The sequence below is a fragment of the Castanea sativa genome, chromosome 6 (genome assembly GCF_040712315.1).
Source record: "Castanea sativa cultivar Marrone di Chiusa Pesio chromosome 6, ASM4071231v1".
Taxonomy (NCBI): Eukaryota; Viridiplantae; Streptophyta; class Magnoliopsida; order Fagales; family Fagaceae; genus Castanea; species Castanea sativa.
This window is the reverse complement of record NC_134018.1, coordinates 62,308,722-62,322,077: the sequence shown is the minus strand read 5'-3', so window position 1 is coordinate 62,322,077 and position 13,356 is coordinate 62,308,722. Positions and strand designations below refer to the sequence as shown.

At 33.1% G+C, this 13,356-nt stretch overlaps 1 protein-coding gene and 1 pseudogene across 1 annotated transcript; both read right to left on the bottom strand.

The window, feature by feature from the left end:
- LOC142638432 (ubiquinone biosynthesis O-methyltransferase, mitochondrial) lies at positions 1–7,026 on the bottom strand. The gene is made up of 9 exons (XM_075812467.1): positions 6,727–7,026; positions 6,518–6,607; positions 5,071–5,149; positions 4,448–4,525; positions 3,304–3,352; positions 3,008–3,057; positions 1,568–1,717; positions 552–632; positions 1–440 (listed from the first exon to the last, which is right to left on the bottom strand). Exons 1-9 carry the CDS (start codon positions 6,981–6,983, stop codon positions 333–335), a joined length of 942 nt encoding a protein of 313 aa, XP_075668582.1. The 5' UTR covers positions 6,984–7,026; the 3' UTR covers positions 1–332.
- Positions 7,027–11,288: 4,262 nt separating this feature from the next.
- Positions 11,289–13,156, bottom strand: LOC142639092 (ankyrin repeat-containing protein BDA1-like; annotated as a pseudogene).
- Positions 13,157–13,356: the final 200 nt, after the last annotated feature.

Below are 13,356 nucleotides of genomic sequence, written 5' to 3'. Positions count from 1 at the left end.
TAAAAAAATTGTAATTCAAATGTTCATTAATTAGGTTATTAAAGTTCATCAACCATAGTCATTGCCACATCAATTTGTGAACAATTTTAGGATTTTTCTTTTCTCATGTCAAACAAAATCTCTCCAAAATACAAGACCAATTGAAACTTAACCTGATTGAAACCCTAAACCATTCGGGGAAAAATATTTGTCGTAAATGTGTTGGATCTACCCATCATTATTTGTATGAACAAGTAAAAAAATTTCATCCAATCCCCCCACCAAAACCAAAACAAAAATCCAAAAAAGAAGGAAGAGAACAAACTAGGAAAATTATAATGGTATATTCTTATCTATTGGCAGTTTTTTGTACCAAAAGCAATGAAATTTACACTAATATCATCAGATAGAGACCATCTTCCAGTCAAGGGGTTGTAAACAAATCCAGCCATTTCCCTGACCTGCAAAAAGCCAACCAGACAGCAAACAAGCTTTACTAAAATGTGCAGAGGTTAGTAACGCTAAAACATGAGGCAGAGATTCATGAAACATCATAAACATATTTTACTCACAGTGATATTGGCACGTTGAAGGATCAGGACTAGTTCTTCAGGAGTGAGAAAACTTGACCATTCATGTGTACCTTTAGGAAGCTGTAAAATATTAAGTTTATCAAAATGGTGCTAATAGGAGCGAAATCCAGAATTTAAATATAAATAACTTGATCAGTTAACTAAGGTATTAAACCAATGTATAATGTAAGCATTCGACTGTACTTACAATTTCATAAGGTAACCACAGTTCCAAGGTAACCCAAGAAGAATCTCAAACTTTTACAGATAGTCTACGTGAAGTGTTTCAACAGCAGTAGGAAAACATGCTTCATAGTTTTCTTAGCCTTATTTTTGAAAAACCAAATTACATGAAATTCATGATAATCTGATAGTGGACTATCAAATCTAACTAAAAATTATCTACTTTTCCGTTTGCAAGTGGAGTTCACCTCCAGATTTGACTAATTGAAATTCTATTAATTGTTGCTGTGAAGGCAATGAAAATGGAACAATCTAAATTCCATGGGCATTGTAACATTCCTTAATAGTATGGATCAATTCTAACTTAATCTAGATCAAACTGAAAAGTGAATGACATCAGCAGACCCATAGATAAGAACGCTTTGCATGAAAATATTCAAATCTTTAGAAGAAAAGATTCATTTCATTGAATCATCCACACTACGGTCACATGTATTGAGTTCTTGTCGTCTAGAATATACTTAAAAATATCAACATGAACCAACTTGTTAAAAACAAAACCTCAACTGATTAAGGAAAACAAACTTGTTGCGAAGTATAAAGAACCAGATTACCGCTATGGCATGTATCCTGTAGTATGATTTAAGGATAATACCTATTGCTGAAATAGATAATCAACATATTTAGAGATCAAGGTGGATCTCAAATAGACATAAGTAAATTTCAAAGCATGTCACCAAGTTTCAAAATAAGGCATATCCTGCAGTGCAAGAGGTGCTACATAGATAATCAAGAAGCTATATTAAGCTGTAGAATGATGGAAATTACTATACCCAATGGAGGAGGTACTCTGCTGCAACAATGGCAGTTGCATATGATCTCATAGAACGGTTAATTGTTGAAATTATAGTAGCTCCATCAGGAACAGTTAGTGCTGCCAGAGACTTGCAGAATTCAGCAGGATTTGCTACGTGCTCAATTACCTTAAGTAAAATTCCAATTGCAAACAAATTGGATATGGTCAAAAATAGGTAACACATAACTTAAAAACAGTTTGAATACACTCTAGAGAAGCATGAAGAAAAGTGTACTGAGAACAACCCAAAGTTTTGGGAACACCATTATATTTATACCTTTGTTAAACCTTTCCATTAACCATCACAAATATACCTTCAATTTCAATTTCATAGGCGGATACTCATATTATCTTTAGCGGAAATCTAAATTTATCTTGCGTAATTTATGTTTAACTGTCCTGCATTTACAGAGGACTTCCAAACTCAAGGGATCCAATTTGATAATGCAGGAGCATTGAATCATGTTACAAGCTTGACGTTTATTGAGCTTCAAGGTCAAATGTTAAAAGGCTATATGTATCAAGTACTATCAACTATTAAGGTTAGTATCATGGAGTATCTCAAAATGTAGCATATATAGTCTTTGAAGAGTTGCCAATGAGCTATAGCTCAACTGGCACTTCTTCCTCCCATAATAATGAGATGGTGATGAGGCCTTGAGATCAAGACCCATTAGGTGTGTGAGTAACTTACCAATCAAGAGAGGGGGGGATGTCTTTGAAGAGTCTTTTTCCAGAAACTTTTCCATCCAATGGTAAAATTTCAGATTTGCGTTCTTATTTTCTTGAATCCCAGAAATCCTATTGCATGGTCCAAAAAAAAGAAAAAAGAGATAGATCTTAAATCCTCTTGCTATTTGTTTACAATATTCTTTTGCTTTATTCTTTGATCACCTGTTATAACTTGAATCCTAGCATAATAGTCTTTCAAAAGGTCTTGAGAGAAGACTTGACAACAAAAAATTTCTTATGAGAGGACTCTGCCATCTAATATTAAAATCTCATTTTTGTATTTTTAAATCTCTTGAACCCAGCAACTCATGAATTTTGAGTTTCAAGTTTCAACTTCAATACTCTTGTATGCTCATCAATGATAAGTAAATGAAGGGAAGAAGTCCAAGATTATATGCAAAACCAGAAATAAATGGATGTCAACCAATCATTTGGCCATATCATAACTATAGCAGGGCAAATATATGGTAGAAGTATACATAATATGCAATATCACTTAATGTTTCAAAAAGAAGCAACTGTGCTAGGTAAAACAAACTTGATTTTATATCCAACATAAAATAAGTAAGACAATTACATAGGGTATCTGTAATCAGTATGAATAACGAACTACATAATAATATTTATACATACAAGCATGTGTACATATATATGAAAGAATGAAAGAGAGAAAGAGAGAGCATACTTCTAGAGCAACCACAGCATCAAACTTCCTGTCTTCCTCTACTAGCTTTTCTGTCCAAAAATCAAATTCAGAAAAACTTTATACCAGATTGCAATAATATGACACAACAAAACAATGTCAATTATGTTACTTAGTCTATGTCACATAGCCACTTAGTCCCACTTGAAAAGGGATATAACCATCCATTGTAAAAGATGCCACAGCTTACAACAGAGAAGCAATGCAATTTGAATGCTCCATGGGAATGACATTACCATAAAGCCTGTCCTACAGTAGTAAACAAGATTGGCACATACCAGCTGTTGTGCAACAGTACTCAATAGTTGAAGTCACTGGATCCAAATCCTGCGTGTTAAAAAATTTCCAGGTTAAAGTCTATACAATCTAGAAGAGAAAAATAAATGTAATCCTTGAAAACCCAAATTGCAATTTATTAAGATTTTGCTCATTGATGAACGATACATTTTAACCAAGTTGTTAAGATCTCCAAAAGTTATTTCTGTTAGCAATTAGCAATCCAAGAATTAATCAGGAAATTATTGGAAATAATTCAGAAATACTATATCATAATATATTCTGCTCAGAAGAATTCAAGAATATACAACAAGAAAAAAGAAGCAAAGAGAGAGAGAGGGTAGCACCAAAAGATAGTTCAGAACGTTATAGAATAATCATTCAAGATATTCTCAATCCACAAAAAAAATTTCATACACCATTTAAAATACAAAAAAAAAAAGGCCATAAGCTTCAAGAAAATATAGATTTGGAATCTGGGATGACAAGCTGGCCTCAATTAGTTGGGAATTAAGGGTTAAAAAAATTGAAAAAATCTTCACTAGTCATCTTTGGCCCGCATAAGTACAAAACAATACAGTGGATTATAAGAGATTGTTGCAAAAATTGGAAACCATGTTTACATTATCAAATAATTTCAGAATTCGTGCATATTGCGATGTCAAAAAAATGCCGTACACAAATATTTCCAGAAAAGAAATTCCAGGAATAAACCTCTGGTAACTTGCCACTCTGGCAGGTAAAATGAAAAAGGTAGCCTCTCCTAAAAAATTCACAATTTAGCTAAATACTTAATATCTAACTCTACCGCAACTACCTGCCGCAGGCCCCCAGAAACTAGTTCCTAACAGGTGAACTATTCTCTTTCTCTCTCTGATCAATTATGAAATGCCAATGCATAATTGAGTGATTTGGTGCTTTCCAAATTCATGTCCACCTATGGGCATGAAAGTCAGCTAACATTTGGTGATTTGGATGGAAGATTTAAAGGGAAAAAGATCCAAAACAAATCTAAACAAAGTCCTAACATAAGAGAATGCTAAAGAGCTATCCCCAGAGAGGAAACACTGATATTCAATGATTTGATACTTTTCAAATCCAATTCCAATCTAAGATATCACATTTTACATCAGAGAATGACCATACAGCATGAATGCGCGCAATCTTGATATTTTTCTCCACAGCATCAACTCCTGTTACAGTAGCTCCCATTCGAGCTAATGGCTGAACAAGCAAGAGAAGAGAGTAAATATGAGATGAAGACTACATCTAATTTTAAAATATATATATATATATATATATAAATATATATATATATATATATATATATATATATATATATCAGAAATCTAAAGCCACTATATACAAACACAAGTAATATAAGGCAGCATAATATGCATCGACTAGTACAATTACATTTGCATTCCAATTTTGTCTACTTTCTGGTTGCAGTGGTGAATATATCCAGATATAGGTTGCATGGAAACATGATGGCATAGGTATAGAGTGCATGGACAAGATTCTTCAAGCCAATTTCAAGTACTAGGTTTCTCTCTCTTTTTTCTTTTCCTTTTTTTTTTGGGAGGGGGGGGGGGGGGGGAAGGCTAATTATGAAATATATGAATAGATCTTAAAAAAAACTTTAGGGCCTCAACAGATGGTTATTTTAAATAGGCCTTATCCATAATTTCTTCTGAGATGATACTGGTAGCTAATAAGGAAGTGCAACCAAAATAGACATGTTAGCATTCAAAATATTGTAAGAATACCTCTGAGAGAATTCCACCGCCACAACCAACATCAACTATTTTAAGCCCTTCAAAAGGCCTAGCACTGTTAGGATCCTTACTGAAACAAGGAAAACTTATCAGAATTTATTTGTGGGCGAGGTGGAAGTGAAATTGTTGTTGTACCATTACATACACGCATAACAATAAAAGAGAGAGCTGTGGAGGACAGCATATTTCCAATGAAAGCCCTAGCATGAATATCTTAATACTTATGAATAGCTAAAGGACAATCTTTTATTTTGCAGTGAAAGTGCATACTCATGGATAAGTGCAATTTACATACTAGATGAAACTAAAATGACAACCATCAGCGTCAGATTCTATGGTCTGGTTTTTTACAAATGTCCTAATAAGGGTCATTTACTTTATCTAGTCTAGTCATATACAGTCCTAACAAGGGTCACTATATTCTTATCCAAATATAGGAATTAAGAAGAAAACATAGAGATATATTAGGAAAATTAAAACAGAAAAAAGAATTAACTAAATTCCTCTCAAAGAAACCCTAGTCCGATTAAAAGAAGGTGAGAGATTTGCGAAAAGAAGGGGTGAAAAAAGGGCTAGAAAAGAACAAAGACATGATGAAGAGAGAAAGACAATAAGAGCTGATTGAACTAATGCAGTATCTCCAGGTTTCCAATAACTAAAATTGTAAATTATCGAAAGCCCAATGGCATATGTTGTCTACATATTTAAAACCCTCTGCCCCTTACTTATAAGATAAAATTAACTCCCACGTCAGTCACCATTTAAACAACAATTTTCAGGGTAACCACATTGCATACCCAAATTTAAATTGCAGCTTAATAAGCAATCATACAATTTTCCCCAATGTACTCGGCTTGGCGACTTCTTTTTTATTATTAATAATATTCTTACGTTATTTATCAAAAAAAAAAAGCAATCATACAATTAGCAATTCAAGACAATTACTTGATGAACCTAATCCATTAAGCCTAACTAAATATGAGAATAGAGAGGCAAGGAATACCCAATGAACTACTACAACAACAAAACCTTAGTCCCAAAACTTTTAGTGTTGGAAATAAATCCTCAACAAGCTAATCAGGGTCGACTACATATATCTCCACCATTCTATTCTATCAAAAATCATACTTCCTACAACCTCCTTAATAAACATGTTCCTTTTATATCACTTTGACTAGGGTTATTTAAAGCTAGATGCACCAACACTTCATTTGGAGTGCTGTACCCATGAAGTAACGGTGTCCAATCTACCGTATCATGATATAATTTTTCAAGAATTGCTAGTGTCGCCATATTGTACCATACTGTGTCCGTGCATCCTAGATTTGAAGTCTTCCTCTACCTCTAAGAGTACCCAATGAACTAAAAAACCCAATATAAAACCAATAATTTATATTTCCAACAGAAACTTGGTGTAATGTAAAGCAGAAAAATTTACCTGAAATGTCGACAAAGAGTGGAGCGAATGAAAGCAAGTCTTGTAGGATTCATCACATGCAATGGCTTAAATGGGCCTTCAGAATCCCACCTATTAATAACACCAGTTAATTTAAAATTTCAACTTGTAATTTCTTTCACTTTCCTTTTTTTTTTCTCACCAACCAAACAGAGGATTAAAAAAGAAAAGAGGAAATAAAAAAGGCTGACCAGGTTTCGGCAATGGAGGCGAATTTAGCGAGCTCGAGGTCTTTCAAAGAGGAAGGTCGTTGGAATCCTCCAGAAGAGGAAGAAGAAGAAGAAGAAGAAGAGGCATTGGAGAAGAGCCTATAGCTGAAGCTGAGGGGAGCTCGGTTAGGGTTAGGGTTAGAGAAGTGAGGAGAGTGAATGTGGTTGTTGATGGAGATGGAGATGGAGGAGGAGCTTAGGGCTCGGAGATGCCTATGCCTGAGGAGCTTAGAAGCCATGTTTGAATGAAGCTTTTGACGAGTGATGACCCACCAAAACAAGGAATGAATTTTGGTTTTGAGGAAGAAAACTCAAGTAGGAATCGCCATGGGCTGGGCTGGGCTGGGCCGGGCCTAAATTATTACAAAGGGAAGGCTTTTACTCAGCATTAAAACCCACCAATTTGAAAGACAACTTTGTCCCTAATATACTAAACGCCGTTATTGATTCTCTCTTCTTCTTCTTCTTCTTCTCCCTCTTTTGTCTCTCTGTCTTCACTCTCAGAAAACCTCAATGAATACCCTTTACAAATAATCCCAAAATACCAGAAAACCTTGTCGATCATGTAGATCGCGATTACCTGCTCGTCGATCAAAGCACCACCACCGTGGGTTCTGATCTGAGAGAAAGGGACGAGATCCGTGACAGTGCTAATGGCGTCAAACTTGCGGTGGGAATCCAAACTTTTTCGCCGTGGCTAAGGTTCGGTTATAGAGTGAAAGAGAGTTTCGAGATGGTGAACTCAGATAAGAGACTTTTCTTTTTCTTTTTGAGAAACAGAGAAGAGAGTAAGAAGAGAGCAGTAACGGGGTTTGGTTTGTTAGGGACAAAATTGTCTTTTGACTACCAAATTGGTGGGTTTTAAAATGTTTTAGGCCTAATATTGGTGAGTTTGTGAAATTTACCTAAAAACATTTATGACAAAAAAATTAGAAAAATAAAGATCTAAAAATGGTATTTGTGAAAGTTGCTTGAAGAATCTTAAGAAAACTATCCCTCATCTCTCTATGTAAAGTTCATAAATCAAATCTATTTGCATTAAAGAATACACAATAAATCTTTTTAAATAAATAAATAAAAAATCTACCAACAATATACAACAAATCTTTGCTAAAAAATTACAAAGTAAAGTTTAAAAGAAAAAATAAAATAAGAAAGCACCTAAGGTTCAAAACTCAGAAAGCTTAGATATAATCTAAATACTGAGTAATTTTTAAGTATTCTTGAAATTTAGAAAATTGTGCTTTTTTATCTCACATTCATAGTGGAGTTTATTAAGGTTCATTATGAATATGAGAATAAGGAATACAATTTTTTCGTGCTCTGAGAGGAGGTAAATTTTTTTCCAAAATACTAAATACATTTTCTTTAGATTAATTGTCACCGAAAAAGGTCCAACCTAAGGTCTGTTTGGATAGAACTTATTGCTAAAAACTGAAAACACGGTAGCAAAATAATTTTTAAATTGATAAAAAACACTGTTCATGCAAAAAGTTACTGTTTATTGGCCTAAAATCACTGTTCATGACCAATGAACAATAACAAACACGCGTAAAAAAAAAAAAAAAAAAAACTTGAACATGGACGCGCGTTTGCGCTATCCAAACACTCTCCTAGTAAGAGGAATAAGTGTCTTAAAAACTATACAATAGTGAGACATTATTATATGCAATAGATTTTACAAATAGTGTTAGAATACAAACATAAAGGCAGTTGGAAATCCATTCACCTACAACAACTACACTCTTCAACCAAAATATGGGAATACAATAATTTTTCTATTCTAAATTCATGCATCATCCAAAGATCTCTCTTTTATCTATTTTTACAACTAAACCAAGAGAACCAAGATCAAAACCAAATCAAACCAACTCCTTCCCACACAAATCAAAATCCACAACATTCAACACTCTTTCGGCCTTTCAGGGATTGAGTTACATTAGGGCCAACAGGAGCCATGCTCCCCCCCTCCCCCCAAACAAGAAACAAATAGAATATAATTTTTTTTTATTTATAAAAAGCTCTATTCAAATTCATTATTTAAAAAAAAATAATGTATGAAAATTTTGAAGTGTTTTTAATATAATTTAAAATAACAAGATTACAAATAGATGGTAATTTTAATAAATCTTTCACTCAAATTTCTTATTTTTTGTGAAAATAATACATGAAAATTATTAAGTGATTATAATATAATATAATTTAAGGCATGCGGGTAAATAAAATTTATTATTAAATCCAAAATAAAATACTTTTTTGGTATGATAAATAAATATTGTCTAAAGAGTTCTATTTTTTGTCACTTTGAATTATGTTTTTAATATGCTTAGTTTTTATAATTTTCTTGAGTACTTAAATTTTGTTTTCTTCAATTGATTTCTTGTTATGTTTCTTACTTTTATAGTATTTAATTGATTTATGGGATAGAAAAGAGTGCAAAGTCACATAAGATATCAGTTGAAAAGAAAATTGATTTATATATATATATATATCATTTTTAGAGTGTGTTAATCCTTTAGTATATTCTACAAGTTTGTAGAATTGTGAGTGGTAAATATTTTTTTTGTTTTGAAATTAAACCCCAAAATTTTAAGCAAAGCAAAAATTATCTCATAATAAGTTAAAAATATAATACAAGTAACATATAAATACTTTATTTAAATTCAATTTTTATATAAAATTTGTAGATATTATATATATATATATATATATATATAATAAAAACTTATACAATTTAATATGAAAGATAGTATCTTTTTTTTTTTTTTTTGAGAAACGAAAGAGAGTATCTAAATAAAACATATGATATTATAGAAATTAAAAAAGAAGAAATTAGACGAAGAAATTCTCAAAAATTTTAGATTAGTTATCTCTTACCAAATATGAAAAATTTGCTCAAATGTTTAGGTGAATAGTAAACACACAATTATGTACGACCTTGTGTGTATGAGTGGGTAAGCGCGTGTGATTTGAATTTTCTATAATTTTATTTTGGTCCTAGAGGTTTGCCCCCGAAGTTAAGAATTTTGGCCCCGTACCTGCATCTTCCTTTTGCCTTTGCTTTTATTTTCAACTATTTGGTTTATTTTCAAAAAGCCTTAGAAGGGATATAATAGCATTGTAGAATATTTTTATCTTTTAAAAGACAAACAAATTCTGGCACATTTGTTAAAGGGTGTTGTGATAATATATATATATATATATATATATATATATATATATATATATATATATATATATATATATATCAAATTACTTAAGCTTGCAGAATTTTTTTTCTTGATCCCATTAAGAGAATTAGAAATATTTTCAATGAGTTAGGGCAATATTGGATGAATGAGGGGTGAGAAAGTAAGGTTTTTTTTTTTTTTTTTTTTTTTAAAAACACACACACACAGGAGAGAGGAGAGAGGAGAGAGAAAGTAAGTTTTGAGTCTTGATTACTTAATAAATAAATGAACACAGGGTACAAATTTTTTAGAGCAAGGGGAAGATTGCTAGGTACAGGTGGCATTGAACAAGAAAAATATAGTTCACCTACGAATACAACCATTCTTACTCTCAATTTTATAATTTATTGATTTGTGAGATTGTAAGTGCGCAGCATAAAGTAGTGAGTCACACAAGACAGAAAATGTTGACCATCCACAATCCTACAAATCAACAAATTTTAAAATTAGATGAGATTAGTAATATCACTAGAATTATTCATAAAAACAAAATCATTTGGATCACAAATTCAAAAATCAAATAATGTGATGGGAATCAAACTACTTTATTGCAATTTACATTATATATATATAGACACACACACTCAAAATTTCTTAGTGGGAGAAGAAACAAGTCAGAACTCAGGCAAGGACTGCCCTAAACTATTCGAAGCACCAAAAATTAAAACACGTTTTTCAGATGCATACAGGATACAGGATACACGTGTTTTAAGTGCATAGACTTAATCAACCATATTGCAGATAATATAGACGAGGAGCACTTTTGTTGAAACTTCGGTTGGGTTTCATGTATACTGGAGACTTCTTGCCAACTAAAAACACATTACATGTACATAGAACAACTTAGAACTCAGGGAAGGACTACCCTAAAACCATTCAAAGCACCAGAAATCAACATACATGATTCAAATGCATACAGCTCCAAGTCTACAAGCTTGGCTTATTTTTGATTAACTGCAAAGGAATTTTATTGAGAAGGAAACAGATCAATTACAAAATATTGGCTTGCTCCAACAATATGACATTTCAAAAGGATTGAGGAGCAGAATCTAAACCAAAGGAGTTAACTAGTCTGTTACACAGTGACTAAGATGCTAAGGTGTGGGCCGCAACATTAGCTTCTCTAGAAATCCAACTAAATCTGCAGTTTAATATTTATTTTTCCATCAATTCTTCTTCCATGAATGAATCATGTAGCTAGAAATTAAAAAGCACCAGAAATTAACACGCATGTTTCAGATGCATACAGGATACAGCTCCAAGCCTCCAAGCTTGGCTTATTTTTCCATCAATTCTTCTTCCATGAATGAATCATCATTGAATCATGTAGCGTTTTAGGAGTCTGGACTCAATCAACCATGTTGCAGTTAATAAGAAAATGAGAAGCAGGCTAACATAAATAAAAGGAAAACAAGACCAAATAGGATTTGGGACTATGACTGTCAATGAAGCAAAATAGCAAAAAGAGAGGAAGAAAAAGGCTATGCGCAGTATATCATACTCAAATGGAATGAGAAGAAGAAGTGTTACGTATGAGAACATAAATGTCACAGAATTTGAAGCTAAGAACAACCAAAAAGGAAGAAGCCTAAGGCCAATGGGAGTCCCTGCAATCTTTTCGGGAAGAGTAGCATTTTTGTTGAAATATAGGTGGGGTTTCATGGCATTGGACCAATGGGTATGGGTTCCATGTCTACTGGAGTCTTCTTGCCAAATTCCCCCAGGAGGGTTGAGTAGTCCTCCATAGGTCACTGTTATAAGCAGTGTAGCAACCACCAGAAGTGCATTGCGCTTGTCCTCTGATATCATCCTCCATTCACGAGAGCGGCGTATTAGTGATTCCTCAAGAGATGAGACTATGGAACGTAGGTAACGTGAATAATTACAATCAGGAAGAGATGAATTAGCTAACAAAGCTCCAGCACGCTGTAGCATAACCCTGATCTCGTTGTTGTTGTCTACGTGTGTTTGTTCTGCCAAGATGTCCTCTGCTGTATGACCCTTTAAATTCTTTGCGTTTATATCAACACCAGATTTTAATAACAACCTCGCAGCCTGCATAATTTGATCAATGTTAATTAGTCGAGCCTTGAACCTGTCCCTTAATTATGATAAACCAAATGTGCATAATTAAGCTTCTTTTTTGAAATAAAAAATTAAAATTATGATTAAAGAAGGAAACAAAGATCATGATGTTTCAATTACTAACATTTCGCAAAGCCAGTGAATCATAAAAAGATAGTGGATTTTTGGCATGTTTTAAACATTTAGTTCTTAACTATATGATCATGCATGCAGTTGGGCAGTAGGATTCTTTTTAATATTTCATGATTCAAATTAAATGTTGCTAATTTAAATGTGTACAAACTGTCACATCATTTGAAATTTTAAATGATGTAATAGTCTGTACATTGTTTGATATAAAAAATAAAATCAAAATCATGAACTGAATTCTCTTCAATCCTAGCGAAATGAAGAAGATTATTTTCCTTGATGTCACAACACAAGCTTTATGATGTTTCTTTAGTATGTACATAATTGAGGAATGGAGACAGCTTACCTCAGGTTGATTCTTAATTATTGCAATGTGCAACACAGTGTTGCCTTCCTCGTTCTTCCAATTCAAGATCTTCCTCTCCCAAAATATGGAATTCTTAGACCTTTTCTGTCTAATCCATTTCACCAAGAATTTAAAAGTCTCCAAGTTGTCATATTTTAAAGCTATATGCAAAACAATCTCATTTTGAGTCGTCACATCTTCAATAGAATTGGGACAGACTGATAGAAATTCAGCCAATAGATCAAGTTGATCATCTACTGCTACTGTAAAATGCAAAGGAGTGATACCCTCTCTTCCTTTGATACGGACAAGGTCTCCATCGACTTGTAGAAGCCGACTCATCATTTCGGTATGCTTATGTACTAATGCAAGGTGAATGGGGCTAAACCCTACTAGATTTGGCTTTCTAGCAAAAGACCGTTTTAATCTCATCATTTCCATGAAAAGGTATGTGCCCATTACACACAGCTATGTGTAAAGGAGTATCAAAAAAAGGAAAATGATCAATGTTGTCCAAAAGATATGCATCCTCTTGAATCAACATGTACAGTGAGTCAACATCACCACATTGAGCAACTTGTTTCAGCCTCTCAAATATTCTCTCACCCATCCTAGAGAACGTGAATATAGATATAAAGGTAGGGATTTCCTCAATAGTATAACTTTGAAGAGTGGAAATTAATGGTTATGGGCTATAGGCTGGAGTGAAGAAAATGATGGAGTAATTGAGGAGATTAATGTAACCTGCTAGAGCTAACACCGTCTCTTTTTATAGCGCCTGAAGACTTGAGGAAAATGATTAAGTAATATGGCCTAATCATC